General features: G+C 37.2%; 1 protein-coding gene across 7 annotated transcripts in view; it reads left to right on the top strand.

The window, feature by feature from the left end:
- The window catches only part of CEP112 (centrosomal protein 112), a 595,424-nt gene that overhangs the window by 152,640 nt on the left and 423,845 nt on the right, over positions 1–18,939 (top strand). For all 7 annotated transcript variants that reach the window (XM_056817269.1, XM_056817267.1, XM_007482762.3 and 4 more), the window contains exons 13-15: positions 12,976–13,130; positions 13,349–13,478; positions 14,862–14,954. In XM_056817269.1, coding sequence (XP_056673247.1) covers positions 12,976–13,130; positions 13,349–13,478; positions 14,862–14,954 — 378 coding nt within the window. The remainder of the gene's footprint in view (positions 1–12,975; positions 13,131–13,348; positions 13,479–14,861; positions 14,955–18,939) is intronic.

The following is an 18,939-nucleotide window of genomic DNA, read 5'->3' as shown; positions in this document are numbered from 1 at the left end:
TACATGCCATGGTATAGGTCCATGTCCTGGCTTGGATGCTCAAGTTTGGGAATGGTGATGGGCTCACCCACAACTGTGGTGATAGGCTTAGCGTATGACACTAGGCCCCAAGTGTTGAAGGAGAAAAAGCCATAACCATGGAAGAGACACAGATATAGTATAGACAGGAATAAGAGAAAACCTCCACCAGCCTGTGAGGCCTGGCCTCATGACTCAGCCATAATAAAGCTGGTTTTATACCCCCCTCCCAAAGGAAAAAGACTTATACAAAAGCATTTATAGCCACTATCTTTGTGGTGGCCAACAATTGAAAAATGAGTATGTGTCTATCGATTGGGGAATGACTGAACAAATTGTGGTATCTGATGGTGATGGAATATTATTACGTTTAAAAGAATAATAAAATGCAGGAATTACATGTGAACTGGAAAGACCTCCAGCAATTGATGGAGAGGGAAAGGAGCAGAACCAGGAGAACATTGTACACAGAGACTGATACATTGTGGTGTAATCAAAGGTAATAAACTTTTATACAAGTAGTAATGCAATGATCCAGACTGGAAGAATGCTATCCATATCCAGGGAAAAAATGTGGAAAAAGACACAGAGAAGAAAAATATATAATTGATCATATAGTTCTATGGGGATATTATTAGGGTTTTGGCATTAAAAGATCATTCTACTGCACATGTGAATAACATGGAAATAGGTTTTGAACAATGATACATGTATAACCTAGTGGAACTGCTTGTCAGCCCTGGGAAGGGAGATAGATAAGGGGTGGGAAAAATTTAATCATGAAAAAATATTCTATATTTTAAAAAAATGATACTTTTGTTTCTTTGCTGTCATTGCTTCCTCTCTTATATTAATCATTTCTACAAATTGATATTTCCACAACTATATTTATTAGCAATGGAGATAAAATATATCCTTGCTTTGCACCTCATAATTGACAGTTTTATTGTTTCTCCATTATATTAATCTTTACCATATTAAGAAAAAAATAATTTATTTTTATTTTAATGCTTTAAAATGAGTATTATGCTTCATCAAATTTCCTTTTCTGCTTCTATTGATACAGTTATGTAGTTTTTATTATTTTTATCTTAAGTAGTGTTTCTTGTATTTGTAGTTTTCCTAATAATGAACCAACCCTGAACTGGAATAAAACCAACCTGATCATAGAGTATAGTATTTTAAATATACTGCTATAGATTCTTTGCTAATATTTTGTTCAATACTTTAATGTCAGTATTCATTAAGGAAGTCAGCCTATATTTTCTTTCTCTGCTTTATTTCTCCCTAGATTAGATATCAACACTATATTGCACATGTATATATTTTGTAGACAAATGCTAGTTGTTACTCTTCATTACTTTTTGCAAATATTTTATGTAACATTAGAATGAATTGCTTTTTAAACATTTGACAAAAATCACACACCAATTTAGTCTAGATTTTTCATTGGAAGTTCTTTTTATGAATTTATTAAATTTATTTTTTTCATTTATTGGTCTTTAAATTCTTACTTTTTCTTCCTTTGGGCATTTTAAATTTTGTGAATATTTCTCATTTCTATTTTTTTTTGGACAATGATGAGGCAAAATGGCTCATAATAATTTTATTTCCCCTTTATTTATCATAACTTTTTTGTTTTTATTAATATTTGCTATTTAGTTCTCTTTATCAATCCAGATTAGCTATTGGTTAACCTTTTGAAAAATTAGTTCCTTCAAGAAAACTACTACTCAGTTCTGTTCATCAATTCAGTGTTTTTTACTTTAATTTTGTTCATCTCTTTTTTGATTTTCAGAATTTGTATTTTTATATTATTTGACATCTTTTAAATTACTGATTTTATAGGTTTTTTAGTTGCATATGAGTTCTCTGAGCACTTTTTTCTGTTGATGAAAATGTTTTAGAAATATAAAAGTTACTTTTTTGAGTACTTTGGCTATATTTTAAAAGTTCAGCTTTATAGTTTCAGTGTTATAATTTTCCTTGAAAATATTATTTGCATTTCTCACAATTTGTTTATTTCCTCACCAGTTCCTTAGGATCTTTATTTATTTTTCTATGTGCATTTCAATACTTTCTTTAAATGCCCTTTATTATTTTTTTATAGTCAACAAGGTATTTAACATTTCGGCTTTTCTATATTGTTTATAACATTTTTGTGCCTCACTAGGATCGTTTTTTTAATATATATTTTATTTGATCATTTCCAAGCATTATTCATTAAAGACATAGATCATTTTCTTTTCCTCCCCCCCATCCCCCATAGCCGACGCGTAAATCCACTGGGCATTACATGTTTTCTTGATTTGAACCCATTGCTATGTTGATAATATTTGCATTAGAGTGTTCATTTAGAGTCTCTCCTCTGTCATGTCCTCTCAACCGCTGTATTCAGGCAGTTGCTTTTCCTCGGTGTTTCTACTCCCATAGTTTATCCTTTCCTTATGAATGGTGTTTTTTTCTGCTGGATCCCTGCAAATTGTTCAGGGACATTACACCGCCACTAATGGAGAAGTCCATTATGTTTGATTATACCACAGTGTATTAGTCTCTGTGTACAATGTTCTCCTGGTTCTGCTCCTCTCGCTCTGCATCACTTCCTGGAGGTTGTTCCAGTCTCCATGGAACTCCTCCACTTTATTATTCCTTTTAGCACAATAGTATTCCATCACCAACATATACCACAATTTGCTCAGCCATTCCCCAATTGATGGGCATCCCCTCGTTTTCCAGTTTTTGGCCACCACAAAGAGCGCAGCTATGAATATTTTTGTACAAGTCTTTTTGTCCATTATCTCTTTGGGGTACAGACCCAGCAGTGCTATGGCTGGATCAAAGGGTAGATATTCTTTTGTCGCCCTTTGGGCATAGTTCCAAATTGCCCTCCAGAATGGTTGGATCAGTTCACAACTCCACCAGCAATGAATTAATGTCCCTACTTTGCCACATCCCCTCCAGCATTCATTACTTTCCTTTGCTGTTATGTTAGCCAATCTGCTAGGTGTGAGGTGATACCTCAGAGTTGTTTTGATTTGCATCTCTCTGATTATAAGAGATTTAGAACACTTCTTCATGTGCTTATTAATAGTTTTGATTTCTTTATCTGAGAACTGACAATCCATGTCCCTTGCCCATTTATCAATTGGAGAATGGCTTGATTTTTTGTACAGTTGATTTAGCTTTTTATAAATTTGAGTAATTAAACCTTTGTCAGAGGTTTCTATGAAGATTTTTTCCCAGTTTGTTGTTTCCCTTCTGATTTTAGTTACATTGGTTTTGTTTGTGTGAAAGCTTTTTAATTTGATGTAGTCAAAATTATTTATTTTACATTTTGTGACTCTTTCTATGTCATGCTTGGTTTTACAGTCTTTCCCCTCCTAAAGGTCTGACATGTATATTATTCTGTGTTTACCCAATTTACTTATGGTTTCCTTCTTTATGTTTAAGTCACTCACCCATTTTGAATTTATTTTGGTGTAGGGTGTGAGGTGTTGATCTATTCCTAGTCTCTCCCACACTGTCTTCCAATTTTCCCAACAGTTTTTATCGAATAGTGGATTTTTGTCCCAAAAGCTGGGATCTTTGGGTTTATCTCATACTGTCTTGCTGAGGTCGCTTTCCTCCAATCTATTCCACTGATCTTCCTTTCTGTTTCTTAGCCAGTACCAAATTGTTTTGATGACTGCTGCTTTATAATATAATTTAAGGTCAGGGACTGCAAGGCCCCCATCATATGTGTTTTTTTTCATGATTTCCCTGGATATCCTTGATCTTTTGTTCTTCCAAATGAACTTTGTTATGGTTTTTTCTAAATCAGTGAAGAAGTATTTTGGTAGTTCAATGGGTATGGCACTAAATAGATAAATAAGTTTGGGTAGGATGGTCATTTTGATTATATTGGCTCGTCCTATCCATGAGCAGTTAATGTTTTTCCATTTGCTCAAGTCTAGTTTTAGTTGTGTGGCGAGTGTTTTGTAGTTGTGTTCATATAGTTCCTGTGTTTGTCTCGGGAGGTAGATTCCTAGGTATTTTATTTTGTCTAAGGTGATTTTGAATGGGATTTCTCTTTCTAGTTCTTGCTGCTGAGCTGTGTTGGAGATATATAGAAAAGCTGATGATTTATGTGGGTTTATTTTGTATCCTGCAACTTTGCTAAAGTTGTTGATTATTTCAATTAGCTTTTTGGTTGAATCTCTAGGATTCTTTAAGTAGACCATCATGTCATCTGCAAAGAGTGATAACTTGGTCTCCTCCTTGCCTATTTTGATGCCTTCAATTTCTTTTTCTTCTCTAATTGCTACTGCTAGTGTTTCTAGTACAATGTCAAATAGTAGAGGTGATAATGGGCATCCTTGTTTCACTCCTGATCTTATTGGGAATGCGTCTAGTTTATCCCCATTGCAGATGATATTAGCTGTTGGTTTTAGATATATACTGTTCATTATTTTTAGGAATGATCTTCTATTCCTATGCTATCTAGTGTTTTTAATAGGAATGGGTGTTGTATTTTATCAAAGGCTTTTTCTGCATCTATTGAGATAATCATGTGATTCTTGCTGGTTTGCTTGTTGATGTGGTCAATTATGTGGATGGTTTTCCTAATGTTGAACCAGCCCTGCATCCCTGGTATAAATCCTACGTGATCATAGTGAATGATCGTTCTGATCACTTGCTGGAGTCTTTTTGCTAGTATCCTATTTAAGATTTTTGCATCTATATTCATTAGGGAGATTGATCTAGAGTTTTCTTTCTCTGTTTTTGACCTGCCTGGTTTTGGAATCAGTACCATGTTTGTGTCATAAAAGGAGTTTGGTAGAACTGCCTCTTTGCTTATTATGTCAAATAGTTTGTATAGTATTGGGATTAACTGTTCTCTGAATGTTTGATAGAATTCACTGGTGAATCCATCAGGCCCTGGGGATTTTTTCTTAGGAAGTTCTTTGATGGCCTGTTGGATTTCATTTTCTGATATGGGATTATTTAAGAATTCTATTTCCTCTTCTGTTAGTCTAGGCAGTTTGTATTTTTGTATATATTCATCCATATCCCCTAAATTGGTGTATTTATTGCCATATAATTGGGCAAAGTAATTTCTAATGATTGCCTTAATTTCCTCTTCATTGGAGGTGCTGTCCCCCTTTTCATCTTTAATGCTGTTAATTTGCTTTTCTTCCTTCCTTTTTTTAATTAGATTGACCAGTACTTTGGCTATTTTGTTTGTTTTTTCAAAGTACCAGCTTCTTGTCTTATTTATTAAATCAATAGTTCTATCACTTTCGATTTTATTAATTTCTCCCTTAATTTTTAGGATTTCTAGTTTGGTTTTCTGCTGGGGGGTTTTAATTTGATCGCTTTCGAGATTTTTCATTTGCATTTCCAATTGATTGATCTCTGCTCTCCCTAGTTTGTTAATATAAGCATTCAGGGATATGAATTTACCTCTGATTACCGCTTTGGCTGCATCCCAAAAGGTTTGAAAGGATGTGTCGCCATTGTCATTTTCCTCGATGAAATTATTAATTGTTTCTATGATTTCTTCTTTAACTAAACGATTTTGGAGTATCATATTGTTTAATTTCCAATTGGTTTTAGATTTGATTTTCCATGTACCATTACTAATCATTATTTTTATTTCCTTGTGATCTGAGAAGGCTGCATTCATTATTTCTGCTTTTCTGCATTTGTGTGCTATGTTTCTGTGACCTAATGTATGGTCAATTTTTGTGAATGTGCCATGTGGTGCTGAGAAGAAGTGTATTCCTTTTTTTTAATTTTTCTCCATATGTCTATTAATTCTAATTTTCCTAAGATTTCATTCACTTTTTTCACCTCTTTCTTATTTATTTTTTGATTTGATTTATCTAAATTTGATAATGGTTGGTTTAAGTCTCCCACTAATATGGTTTTACTGTCTATTTCTTCCTTCAATTCTCCTAGTTTCTCCATTAGAAATTTCTGTGCTATATTATTTGGTGCATATATGTTGATTAATGATATTTCCTCGTTGTCTAAAGTCCCTTTTAACAAAATATAATTACCTTCCCTATCCCTTTTGATCAGGTCTATTTTTGCTTTGGCTTTATCAGATATCATGATTACAATTCCTGCCTTCTTTCTGTCAGTTGAGGCCCAGAAGGTCTTACTCCATCCTTTAATTCTGACCTTGTGGGTGTCAACCCGCCTCATGTGTGTTTCTTGAAGACAACATATGGTAGGGTTTTGGGTTCTAATCCATTCTGCTATTCGTCTACATTTTATGGGTGAGTTCATCCCATTCACATTCAAAGTTATGATTGTCATTTGTGGACTCCCTGGCATTTTGATATCCTTCCCTAATTCTAACCTTTTCTTCTTCGGCTCTACCTTTTAGTCCAGTGATTTACTTTGAATCAGTCCCCCTTGTCCCCTCCCTTGATGTTTCCCTTTTTAGTCCCTCCCTTTTTGTTCCCTCCCCGGCCCCCCTCTCTTTCCCTCCCTTTTTGTTTTCCCTCTCCCCCTCCCCCCCTTGGTTTTCCCTTCTCCCTACCCTTGTTGGGTAAGATAGAATTTAAGATCCCAATGGATCTGGATGTTTTTCCCTCTCAGAGTTGATTTCCCTGAGATTAAGGTTTAAGTAAAAAACCCTCTCTTCTTCTCCTTCTTATAGGAGTTTTCTTCCCCTTCCCTTCCCATGTGAATCTTGTGTGAGAAAGATTATTCTATTTGGTCATTCTTTACCCCCTATTTATACATTACATTTTCCCCACATGTTAGTATACATAGATTAATATAAATGGAGTCCTTATAGAAGAGAGTTTGAGTAAAAGAAGATAACATTTTTCTCCTTTCCCCTTTCCTTAATATTTACCTTTTCAGGTATTCCTTGCACTTTGTTTTTCGGTATCAAACTTTCCACAGAGCTCTGGTCTTTTCTTTGCAAAAAGTTGGAAATCTTCTATTTTTTTGAATGCCCATACTTTCCCTTGGAAGTATATAGTCAGTTTTGCTGGGTAGCTGATTCTTGGTTGGAGACCCAGCTCTCTTGCCTTTTTGAAGATCATGTTCCATGCCTTACGATCATTCAGAGTAGAACTTGCAAGGTCTTGTGTGACCCTGATTGGCATTCCTTTATATCTAAATTGTCTTTTTCTGGCTTCCTGTAGGATTTTTTCATTTGTTTGAGAGCTTTGGAATTTGTCAATTACATTCCTGCGAGTTGTCTTTTGGGGGTTTAGTGTAGAAGGTGTTCTATGAGCTTTGTCAGTGGCTATATTCCCCTTGTTCTAGAATCTCTGGGCAATTTTCTTTGATTATATCTTGTATCACGATGTCGAGTTTGGTGTTTATTTCTGGCTTTTCTGGAAGTCCAATTATTCTTAAATTATCTCTTCTCCCTCTATTTTCCAGATCTGTCACCTTGTTGGTGAGATATTTTATGTTCTCTTCTAATTTCTTGATATTTTGGCTTTGCTTTATTAATTCTTTCTCTTTTACAAGATCGTTGTCTTCGAGTTGCCTGATTCTGACCTTTAAAGCCTGGTTTTCCTTTTCAGTTTGGTCAAACTTGTTTTGTAGATGCGTGAATTTCTTTTGCATTATTTCCCACTTTTCCTCCCAGAAGGCTTCCATCTTTTTGGTCATTTCTGATTCAAATTCTTCATGGGTTTGTGGAGAGTTTCCATTTCCTTTGGAAGGTTTCGGAGCATTTTCTTGTGTATCGTCTTCTATCTCCTCTGTATTTTGTATTTTGGCTCCGTAGAATGTGTCCAAAGTCGCCCCTTTCTTCTTATTTTTCTTGGGATTTGGGGGCTTCTGTGCTTCTGTGGAGTTTGCCATCTCTGAATGGGGAGGATTAGCTTTTCTTATCTCTGTCTGGAGTTCAGAGGCTTTAGTCCTGGTCAGATTGTCCGTTCTATGAGCTTTCCCTGGGTTAAACTGAGTATGCCTTAAGGCAATGACTTTCACTGGAACTGGAATGGAAGGGTCGGACCAGGGGGCCACACTCTTCCCGGGCTCTCTCTGTTTCCCTGCTGCTAAGGTGCCCCTTCGACTGGACTGGGCCAGGTTGCTTTCAGGAAGTTGCCTTCAGAATAGCTGGCCGTGAGGCTGTTTTGTCGTCCCTGAGGGTTGCTGTTGTTTCAGAGGACCCTGCTCTCTGCGGGGGAAGGGGCCATGGCTTCCCGGAGCTCCGAGGGCAGTGACTTTCACTGAGACTTGGATAGCAGGATCCAGCTGGTGAGGCTGTGTTGCCTGCCCTGAGGGTTGCTGTTGTTTCAGATGACCCTGCTCTCTGAGGGGGGCGGGGCTGCGGCTTCCCGGAGCTTTGGACTCTGCGCTCCTACCCCTTAGGTCCAAGTGATCTTGGGTTCTGGCTTTTGAGGGGGGCCGTACCTTTTGATCCAGGTTCAGGTCCAGGAGGAGGATTCCCAGGGTCTATGCTGTTGATCGTTTTGAATTTCGGTGCCTTAGGAGCTTATAGTTTGAGATAGGTCGGGAAGGGTTTTCCAGAGATCTGAACTTTAGCTTTCTCTATGCTGCCATCTTGACCTGAAGTTAGGATCGTTTTTAAAAAGATACCAATGGCAGCTAAAAAAACCATACACACACACACACACATATATATTCTTTTCTTTTTTTCCCATTTTGTAATTACCTCAATTTCTGTTTAAGTTCTACTAAGGAATGCTCTATATGGATTCAGATCCCAATTCTTGTAAATATTTTTTTTGTGTAAACTTGGGATAATCTCTTCAATTTTGTGGTCCTCACTTCCCTTGTTTTTAAGATGAGGGATTTTGTTTTTGACCTATTAGATCTCTTTAGCTTTAAAATCTATATCCTTCATGATATATTAAGGGATTGTGAAGATTAAAATTAAATCTCAACAATCCACCATTTTGTGGCCCGTCTTCTCACAGAAGTGGCAGATAATGGATCAGTAGTTAGATTCTCGGAGAGGGGCAGGTGCCATTGATTGAGTATCATGCCCTTTTCCCTGTTTATCAATCCTATTTCTTTTTTTTTTTAACTCTATTTCTTAAATATTTCAATTCTTTCCTAATTGTCTCCATGAAATCATTAGTCTCTTCCTCGTTTTTCTTTGTTTATGTTTTGAAACATAAACAGCATCTTTTTCTCAATTCATCAAGATCCATTTCAGGCCACTTTAGACAATGAGTTCTAAAATAATCCCTGATCACTTTGCAAGAGTTATATGGCAAAGTGCCTTCTAATTTGTCTTATGTTATATTTGTTAGAAAGATAAAATCTAGGTAACAACCCCCAAACTCAGTGAGCCTATCCATGAATCTGTAGGGTGTCTTATCATCCAATTGCTTACATTTTTCAAATTCTGTCCATTTATCTGTGTTTTCAGAGCACTCTCTCATTGCAATTAGAATGGTCTCCCTGCCACGATATAGTTGTAAATAATCTTCAAAGATTATTTTTCTTTGATTATTATGCCCTTCAAGGGGCATGCTCGCTGTCTTCTAGTTCCTTAATTCTGGTCCTTAGGGACTGGTTTTGCTTTTCAGCTTTGTCTGCCCTTCTATTAGATGCTTCCAGCTCCTTCTCCAATTGTAAAGTCTTGTCTATCAGACTGCTGATCTCTTTCTTCCATTTTTTTTTTCCAAAAGGTTTCCAGCTTTTGGGTAAGCTCCAGTTTGAGATCTTTCAGAGCTTGTGGATAGTTTCCATTTTGGGAGGCATGTTCTGATTTTGTTTGGATTTCATCCTCATTCTCTTCTTTTCGTTGGGTATTCCCTCTATAAAAGTTTTCAATAGTCACTTTTTCCCCCCTTTCTTCTTGGAGGCTTGATTTTGGGACATGTGAGCCATCCCTTTGGTGGTTTTATTCCACTTTCTTTTTTTGGTCTAGGGTCTGGGTAATGTGGGCGGGTTTTCTGTGAATTTAGGTTGCCTCAGACTAGTTCTTCCCAGCCTTGGAGGTTTCTTAGAACACAGGCCCCTGTGCTCAGCGCAGCAGCCCCTTTGCTCAGCTCAGCCTCTCAGCACCCCTTTGCTCAACGTGGCCGCCCCTTTGCTCAGTGCAACCTCTCAGCGTGGTCGCCCCTTTGCTCAGTGCAGCCTTTCAGTGCCCCTTTGCTCAGCGCAGCCTCTCAGCTCAGCCACCCCTTTGTTCAGTGCAGCCTCTCAGCACAGTCCCCCCTTTGCTCAGCACAGCCTCTCAGCACCCGTTTGCTCAGTGCAGCCTCTCAACGCGGCCTCCCCTTTGCTCAGCGCAGGATTTTCCCGTGAAACTGCCCTGAGAGGTTGTTTCCTTGCAGTCTTTAGATCCCAAGGACCCTGGTGTGCCCCCCCCCCCCCCAGACAGAGACACTCCTCACTCACTCGCTGTCCCAGTGAGCGCTCTGATAGCTTACTCTGGTTTGGGGTGGGGAGGGGCGGCTCAGTTCAAGTTTTTGTGTGAGCTTTTCCTCCTCCTTATAGTGTGGAAATATTCAAACCCCACGTACCTTTGTTTCTGTGGGGTACTGGGGAGTCCCTCCATTCTTCCAAAGGTGATTTTTATGCTCTTTTGAGGTAGTCTATTTCATTCGGTGCCGGGGAGGGGAAGCGAGTCCTGTCTAGATTGCAGCCATGTTTACCTGGAAGTCTTTGTGACTCTTTCTAAGTCTTGCTTGGTTTTAAAATCTTTCCCTTCCCAAAGGTTTGACATGTATATTATTCTGTGTTCGCCTAATTTTCTTATAGTTTCCTTCTTTATGTTCAAGTCATTCACCCATTTTGAATTCATCTTGGTGTAGGGTGTGAGGGCAGGAATAGTTTTGTTAGAAGGATCTAGGGGCTTGAATTGGTTGTGAGGTGGGAGAAGGAACAGGAGAAGATGGGATTTCAGGAGAAGGATCTTGGGAAGTAAGGTCAGTCAAGAGTTGCAGAGCATGAGAGAGGTAGTTCTGCAATTGAGATATAGGATAGGGGTCTTCCATTTCTATTTTGGGGAAAGGATTTTCCTCATTTACAGGTTCAGAAACATGCTTGTAAAAATCATACATGTTTTGGGTGGAGTCAGTATTTGCCATTTGACCATGTAAGAAGTATCTGAAATTCTCCAATTGGTTTTGCATGTCTGCCTGCATTTCAGCTTTAATTTTCTTTGTATGGTAGCATTTCTTTTCACAATATTTAGGAATAGAAAAATAAAATTACCTAAGAACATAAAGAATAGGAGGCATTCTGAAACCTTTAAGGTTCCTAATTGTGCAAATGCCAGAAAACTTTCATATAATATAGCATCCATTTTAATTTATTTATTTTAATTTATTTATTATATTTTATTTGTTAAATTGCTCATAATTCTGGTTTTAGTCAGTAGATGGCACTACTCACTAGGGGTTAATGTCAGGGTTTGAAAATTGAAGGTAAGGGTTTGGTCCCTTTAAGGATGTCACACCTTGATTTGATTAACTCTTTGGTTGGAGGGTGGGTGAGGATTAACTCCTTTTGTTGTAGGCTAAGTATAGGAGGGGCATTTGGAAGCAGCTGACTTCTCCCTTAGGGTGAAAATGCTAGAATAATGTGTTTCTACCATGTGCTTATAGGAAGCAGCTTCTGGGAAACTTTCTTGAGTTGGCCACGTGCCAAAAAGGTTTTTATAAATTATTTTTATCTTATTTGGGCTGTGAAAGTCTCTTAGGGTAAAGAGGACCGTTTTTGTTGTTGTTGTTGTTGTTGTTGCTACTTTAACACTACTCTTCCTCACTGATTTCTCCAGGTTTTATTTCTCACTTAAGTTAAACTGTATAGATAGTGGGGTTTGGAAAAAAAAAAAACAAACATTTTCTGTTGGGGCATATGGAGGACTATTTTACCCCTCTTAAGAGGAGTGAAAGCTTTTCCTCACAGGTTTTTGCCCTCATAGCTAATTAAGAGACAAGATAACATAGTTAAAAGATAGAATCTTTCTCAAGGTGAGAACTTAAGGGTCTGCTAATTGGGTTGTTTGTGAGGGGGGGGGGGTTTGCTATGTGAGGCCTCAGGGTACAGCTGCTAAAATTAAAGGCAGCTGTGCTATTTTTTTTTAGGGGAAAAAAGGAAAAAAAAATTGAGCTCACCTTCCACAGCTGATTTGTGTAGACTCAAAATAAGCTATTAAAAGCTGAGTTAGGGATAGTTACAAAAGTAAAGGAAAAGTTTAGGAAAGTTAAGAAGATTGAGATATTTTGTCACAACTGATGTGGACTGCCAATTAAAATGTAAAGGGGAAATGTGATTGATTTTAAAAGGGCTGAACTTGATTATTTAAGAGTGCGGTAGCCATGAATTTAATTAATTCCAAAGATATTTTATTTACAAAATGGAGAAAGAGTGAAGTAAGAAATCAGAGAGAGGATAAGATAAGATATCTAGCCTAAACACTAAGTAATTTACTCCCGGTCCCTGGGTAGGGAGAGTTAGTTTCTTAACCTGAGGGGCCTCCGCCCTTGTAGTCGAGGCCCTGGGGATGCAGGGAATCTCTCTCAAGAGGATAGGTCTCTCCTGAGGTTAGTTTATTCTGAATATTCAGCAATTAAGAGTCAGCTATTCACTTACCACATGGCAGTTTAAAGGAATATGGTCTCAGGTCCAGTTAGCAGATCCTTCTGCCCCTCTTCACCCTCCTCTACTCAAAAGCATGAAGAATTGAACTCCTTCAAAAGTTGTCACTCTTTTTTAAAGACATTTTCTCTTGTGTCACTTCCTGTGTTTTCCCCTAATTTTACATCTACCAATCACAGTTGACATTCTGCTCTAGGACTATCCAAAAGGCAGTCAGTCGATTCTGATTCATCACCCACTATGACACATGTGGGTCACAGACATCCCACTTAGTAACTAAATGGGATGTTTACACTTTTGGTGATTAAACGAAAAAAAAGGCAGGGGTTACAATTTTAATCTTCACAAATAGAGGAGAGTTAATTTTAATTTCCACAGGATTTTCTTAATCTATTTTTATTCATTTATTTTTAGAACCAAATGGTAAAAGAGTTGGAGGCACGTGTCCAGCAACTGAGTGGAGAAGCTGAAAATAGCAATTTACAGTGGCAAAAATTAAGTCAGGAAAAAACGGAATTGGAAAAAACCTACCAGATGACATGCTGTGAGCTGCAAGAAGCTAAAGCAAGGTAATAACTAAAGTGTAAGATGTATTTGAATTAGCTATAAAGTAATGATACTAACCACTCAAAATATTTTCTTTAATTTCTCTTAACACTTTATACAGTCACTCTTGTACATTATAATATGTTTAATCTAAGAGATACTATTTTTTAATTTCAGTGATAGTATAGTTTTAAAAAATAATGAAAATCCATTTTCAACTTACTGTTCCCTTTGCTTTTAGGAACAACTCACTTAATAAAGAAAAGGATGAAATCACAGCAGATTATGAACAAAACATAAAACTATTACAAACCAAATATGATTCAGATATTCAGATTATGAAAGAAGAGCATGCTGTGTCTTCTGCTAAGGTATTGTATTTCAGAAATATGGAATATTCATTATTAGTGTTATCAAATTCAAAATTACCCAGCATTTTCTTAATAAGAAGTTTCAAAATCACAGAATAATAGAATTTTTTTAGATTAGTTGTTTTTAAAATTTATCTTTGTAACAACTAACTTTCTGTTAATATATTAAATTCTTTGTTAGCACAAGATATTATTTCTTGAGTTAGATTCTCCTATTGTATATGGCATAACAGCTTGCTAAAAATAATATTTGCCCTTAAAACAGGAGACCCTGGTTTACATCCTACCTTTGCAAGGTACCCATTGTATGACTTAACCTTTCTTGTTTTTAATTTTCTTATATGAATTAGATAACCATTAATATTTCTTCTATTTTTGATACTCATGAATTTTTTGATTTTGTGTTTTTTCACCTGGAATAGTTTTATTTTTCTTAGTATTCTAAAAGAAAGAATGTAATACCTCTTTTCTACTTTGAATATTGATGGAATCTGGTCCATTTAATGACTAAATATATATTAGATTTGTGTTTTAATTTCATTCATGTCAATAAATGTTTGTTAGTGCTCTTTGTGTTAGATCTCTTTTTGTGAGAGAACTTTGGAATGCACAGGTGAATAGAATAGCATTTTTCCTCTCAAATGGCTGATAGTTTAGAGAATATAGAAAACAAAAGCAGAATATTACAGAATGCCTTCTAATTACTAAAAATATAAATTTTCACAAACAACCTTCTGACTAAAGTAGTCATTTCTGTAACTTATCTTTTTAAAAATTGGACATTAGTGTTTGGGACTCTGTGTGGAAACACCTTCCGTAAGTTCAAATCAGATTCCTCTGTAATTTAAAGCCTTAGGAGTCAGCTGGACACTGAGAAGGAAGGGGACTTGATCTGTGTCACTGACTAATATGTGCCAGAAGCAGAACTTGAACCTAGGTCTTCCTGATTCCATGGTAAATACTCTATTCCCCATCCCATGGTGTCTTTCCTTTTATATTGGTTCCAAAATGAATTAACTTACTGAAGCCTAGTGCACAGAGAAACCCATTGCAACATTTCTAGCAATATCAAATAATTATTTTGTTAATTAAGATTTTCTTATGTTTGAGTTCCGAGTCAACATTTAAAAAACAATTTTGGTAAGCCAATGGCTATTTTCCAGTAGTTTTATTATTCTTGTTTAAAATCATATGTAAAACTTTAATTATACTTTAGTGGATGCATAGTTAGATGTGCCATGACAAATTGTATTTCTTATGATAAAGTGTATTTTGCTTCTGTATGTAATTTTTTGGAAAGAGCAGTCAAGTTATTTCCTTCAGCACTAAATATTGGAGCTACAGTAAGGTCACCATTATGGTTTTGTTGTTCAATCTTAATAGGCAACTGAGTTGACTGAGAAGTTGGAAGATGATATATGTCAATTAAAACAACAGCTACAAAAATCAGAACATCAAAGACAACAGCAGCTAAGGGTAAGCCCTGAATTTTTTTTTATTCAATAGAAAAATTTCAGAACATCTTTTTGCTCTATGTATTGATATAAATCCATGTTTTAAATTTCTTACAAATAACAATAGGCAATTGATAAAATAAAGAAAATACTCTGGTCTTTCCATAAAATGTATAAATACCCATTTCTTCTTTCTGTGTAATACACATAAAAAAAGAATACTAGAATATGGAGTTAAATTTTAAATTGTGACTTCCGGTTAAGATGGCGGCTTAGAGAAAGCTAAAGCTCAGATCTCCGGAAAACCCTTCCCGACCGATCTCAAACTATAAGCTCCTAAGGCGCCGAAATTCAAAACGATCAACAGCACAGACCCTGGGAACCCTCCTCCTGGACCTGGACCCGGTTCAAAAGGTATGGCTCCCCTCAAAAGCCAGAACCCGAGATCACTCGGACCTCAGGGGTAGGAGCGCAGAGTCCAAGGCTCTGGGAAGCCGCAGCCCGGCCGGGCTCAGAGAGCAGAACCCTCAGGGCCTTCTACCCGAGTCCCAGTGAAAGTTACTGCCTGGGGCTTCCGCTGCAGAGAGCTGGTCTAAACAACAGCAACCCTCAGGGCGGGCAAGACAGCCTCACGGGCTGGATACTGCTATCCAAGTCTCAGTGAAAGTCCTTGCCCTCGGAGCTTGGGAAAGCTGCAGCCCATCCCCCCCGCAGGCTGACGAAACAGCCTCACGGCCAGCGATTCTGAAGGCAACTTCCGGAAAGCGAGCCGGGGGGAGAGTGTGGCCTCGTGGTCCGACCCTTCCATTCCAGTTCCAGTGAGGCATATTCAGTTGAACCCAGGGAAAGCTCATAGAACCATCTGCCCAGGACTAAAGCCTCTGATCACCAGACAGAGATAAGAAAAGCTAATCCTCCACATTCAGAGATGACAAACTCCACAGAAGCACAGAAGCCCCAAAATACCAAGAAAAATAAGAAGAAAGGGGCGACTTTGGACACATTCTATGGAGCCAAAATACAAAATACAGAGCAGATAGAAGAAGATATACAAGAAAATTCTCCAAAATCTTCCAAAGGAAATAGAAACTCTCCACAAACCCATGAAGAATTTGAATCAGAAATGAACAAAAAGATGGAAGCCCTCTGGGAGGAAAAGTGGGAAATAATGCAAAAGAAATTCATGCATCTACAAAACCAGTTTGACCAAATTGTAAAAGAAAACCAGGCTTTAAAGCAAGAACTAATAAAGCAAAGCCAAAACACCAAGAAATTAGAAGAGAACATAAAATATCTCACCGACAAGGTGATAGATCTGGAAAATAGAGGGAGAAGAGAAAATTTAAGAATAATAGGACTCCCAGAAAAGCCAGAAATAAACACCAAACTGGACATGGTGATATAAGATATAATCAAAGAAAATTGCCCAGAGATTCTAGAACAAGGGGGCAATACAGCCACTGACAGAGCTCACAGAACACCTTCTACACTAAACCCCCAAAAGACAACTCCCAGGAATGTAATTGCCAAATTCCAAAGCTATCAAACAAAAGAAAAAATCGTACAGGAAGCCAGAAAAAGACAATTTAGATATAAAGGAATACCAATCAGGGTCACACAAGACCTTGCAAGTTCTACTCTGAATGATCGTAAGGCATGGAACATGATCTTCAGAAAGGCAAGAGAGCTGGGTCTCCAACCAAGAATCAGCTACCCAGCAAAACTGACTATATACTTCCAAGGGAAAGTATGGGCATTCAACAAAATAGAAGACTTCCAACGTTTTGCAAAGAAAAGACCAGAGCTCTGTGGAAAGTTTGATACCGAAAATCAAAGAGCAAGGAATACCTGAAAAGGTAAATATTAAGGAAAGGGGAAAAATGTTATCTTCTTTTACTCAAACTCTCTTCTATAAGGACTACATTTATATCAATCTATGTATACTAACATATGGGGAAAATGTAATGTATAAATAGGGGGTAAAGAAAGACCAAATAGAATAATGGTTCTCACACAAAGATTCACATGGGAAGGGGAGGGGAAGAAAACTCCTATAAGAAGGAGAGGAAGAGAGGGGGGGGGGTTTACTTAAACCTCAATCTCAGGGAAATCAACTCTGAGAGGGAAAAACATCCAGATCCATTGGGATCTTGAATTCTATCTTACCCAACAAGGGTAAGGAGAAGGGAAAACCGAGGGGGGGAGGGGGAGAGGGAGAACAAAAAGGGAGGGAAAGGAAGGGGAGAGGGGGAGAGGGAGAACAAAAAGGGAGGGAAAGAGAGGGGGGAGGGGGAGGGAAGAAAAAGGGAGGGACTAAAAAGGGACACATCAAGGGAGGGGACAAGGGGACTGATTCAAAGTAAATCACTGGACTAAAAGGTAGAGCCGAAGAAGAAAAGGTTAGAATTAGGGAAGGCAATCAAAATGCCAGGGAGTCCACAAATGACAATCATAACTTTGAACGTGAATGGGATGAACTCACCCATAAAACGTAGACGAATAGCAGAATGGATTAGAATCCAAAACCCTACCATATGTTGTCTTCAAGAAACACACATGAGGCGGGTTGACACCCACAAGGTCAGAATTAAAGGATGGAGTAAGACCTTCTGGGCCTCAACTGATAGAAAGAAGGCAGGAGTGGTAATCATGATATCTGATAAAGCCAATGCAAAAATAGACCTGATCAAAGGGATAGGGAAGGTAATTATATTTTGTTAAAAGGGACTCTAGACAACGAGGAAATATCATTAATCAACATGTATGCACCAAATAATATAGCACCCAAATTTCTAATGAAGAAACTAGGCGAATTGAAGGAAGAAATAGACAATAAAACCATAATAGTGGGAGACTTAAACCAACCATTATCAAATTTAGATAAATCAAATCAAAAAATAAATAAGAAAGAGGTAAAAGAAGTGAATGAAATCTTAGAAAAATTAGAATTAATAGACATATGGAGAAAAATAAATAGGGATAAAAAGGAATACACCTTCTTCTCAGCACCACATGGTACATTCACAAAAATTGACCATACATTAGGTCACAGAAACATAGCACACAAATGCAAAAAAGCAGAAATAATGAATGCAGCCTTCTCAGATCACAAGGCAATAAAAATAATGATTAGTAATGGTACATGGAAAACCAAATCTAAAACCAATTGGAAATTAAACAATATGATACTCCAAAACCGTTTAGTTAAAGAAGAAATCATAGAAACAATTAATAATTTCATCAAGGAAAATGACAATGGCGAAACATCCTTTCAAACCTTTTGGGATGCAGCCAAAGCGGTAATCAGAGGCAAATTCATATCCCTGAAAGCTTATATTAACAAACAAGGGAGAGCAGAGATCAATCAATTGGAAATGCAATTGAAAAAACTCGAAAGTGATCAAATTAAAAACCCCCAGCAGAAAACCAAATTAGAAATCCTAAAAATTAAGGGAGAAATTAATAAAATCGAAAGTGATAGAACTATTGATTTAATAAATAAGACAAGAAGCTGGTACTTTGAAAAAACAAACAAAATAGACAAAGTACTGGTCAATCTAATTAAAAAAAGGAAGGAAGAAAAGCAAATTCACAGCATTAAAGATGAAAAGGGGGACAGCACCTCCAATGAGGAGGAAATTAAGGCAATCATTAGAAACTACTTTGCCCAATTATATGGCAACAAATACACCAATTTAGGAGAAATGGATGAATATATACAAAAATACAAACTGCCTAGACTAACAGAAGAGGAAATAGAATTCTTAAATAATCCCATATCAGAAATTGAAATCCATCAAGCCATCAAAGAACTTCCTAAGAAAAAATCCCCAGGGCCTGATGGATTCACCTGTGAATTCTATCAAACATTCAGAGAACAGTTAACCCCAATACTATACAAACTATTTGACATACTAAGCAAAGAGGCAGTTCTACCAAACTCCTTTTACGACACAAACATGGTACTGATTCCAAAACCAGGCAGGTCAAAAACAGAGAAAGAAAAC

Source organism: Monodelphis domestica, chromosome 2 (assembly GCF_027887165.1).
Source record: "Monodelphis domestica isolate mMonDom1 chromosome 2, mMonDom1.pri, whole genome shotgun sequence".
NCBI lineage: Eukaryota > Metazoa > Chordata > Mammalia > Didelphimorphia > Didelphidae > Monodelphis > Monodelphis domestica.
The sequence above is the reverse complement of the archived record's forward strand: the minus strand, read 5'-3'. Positions and strand labels throughout refer to the sequence as shown.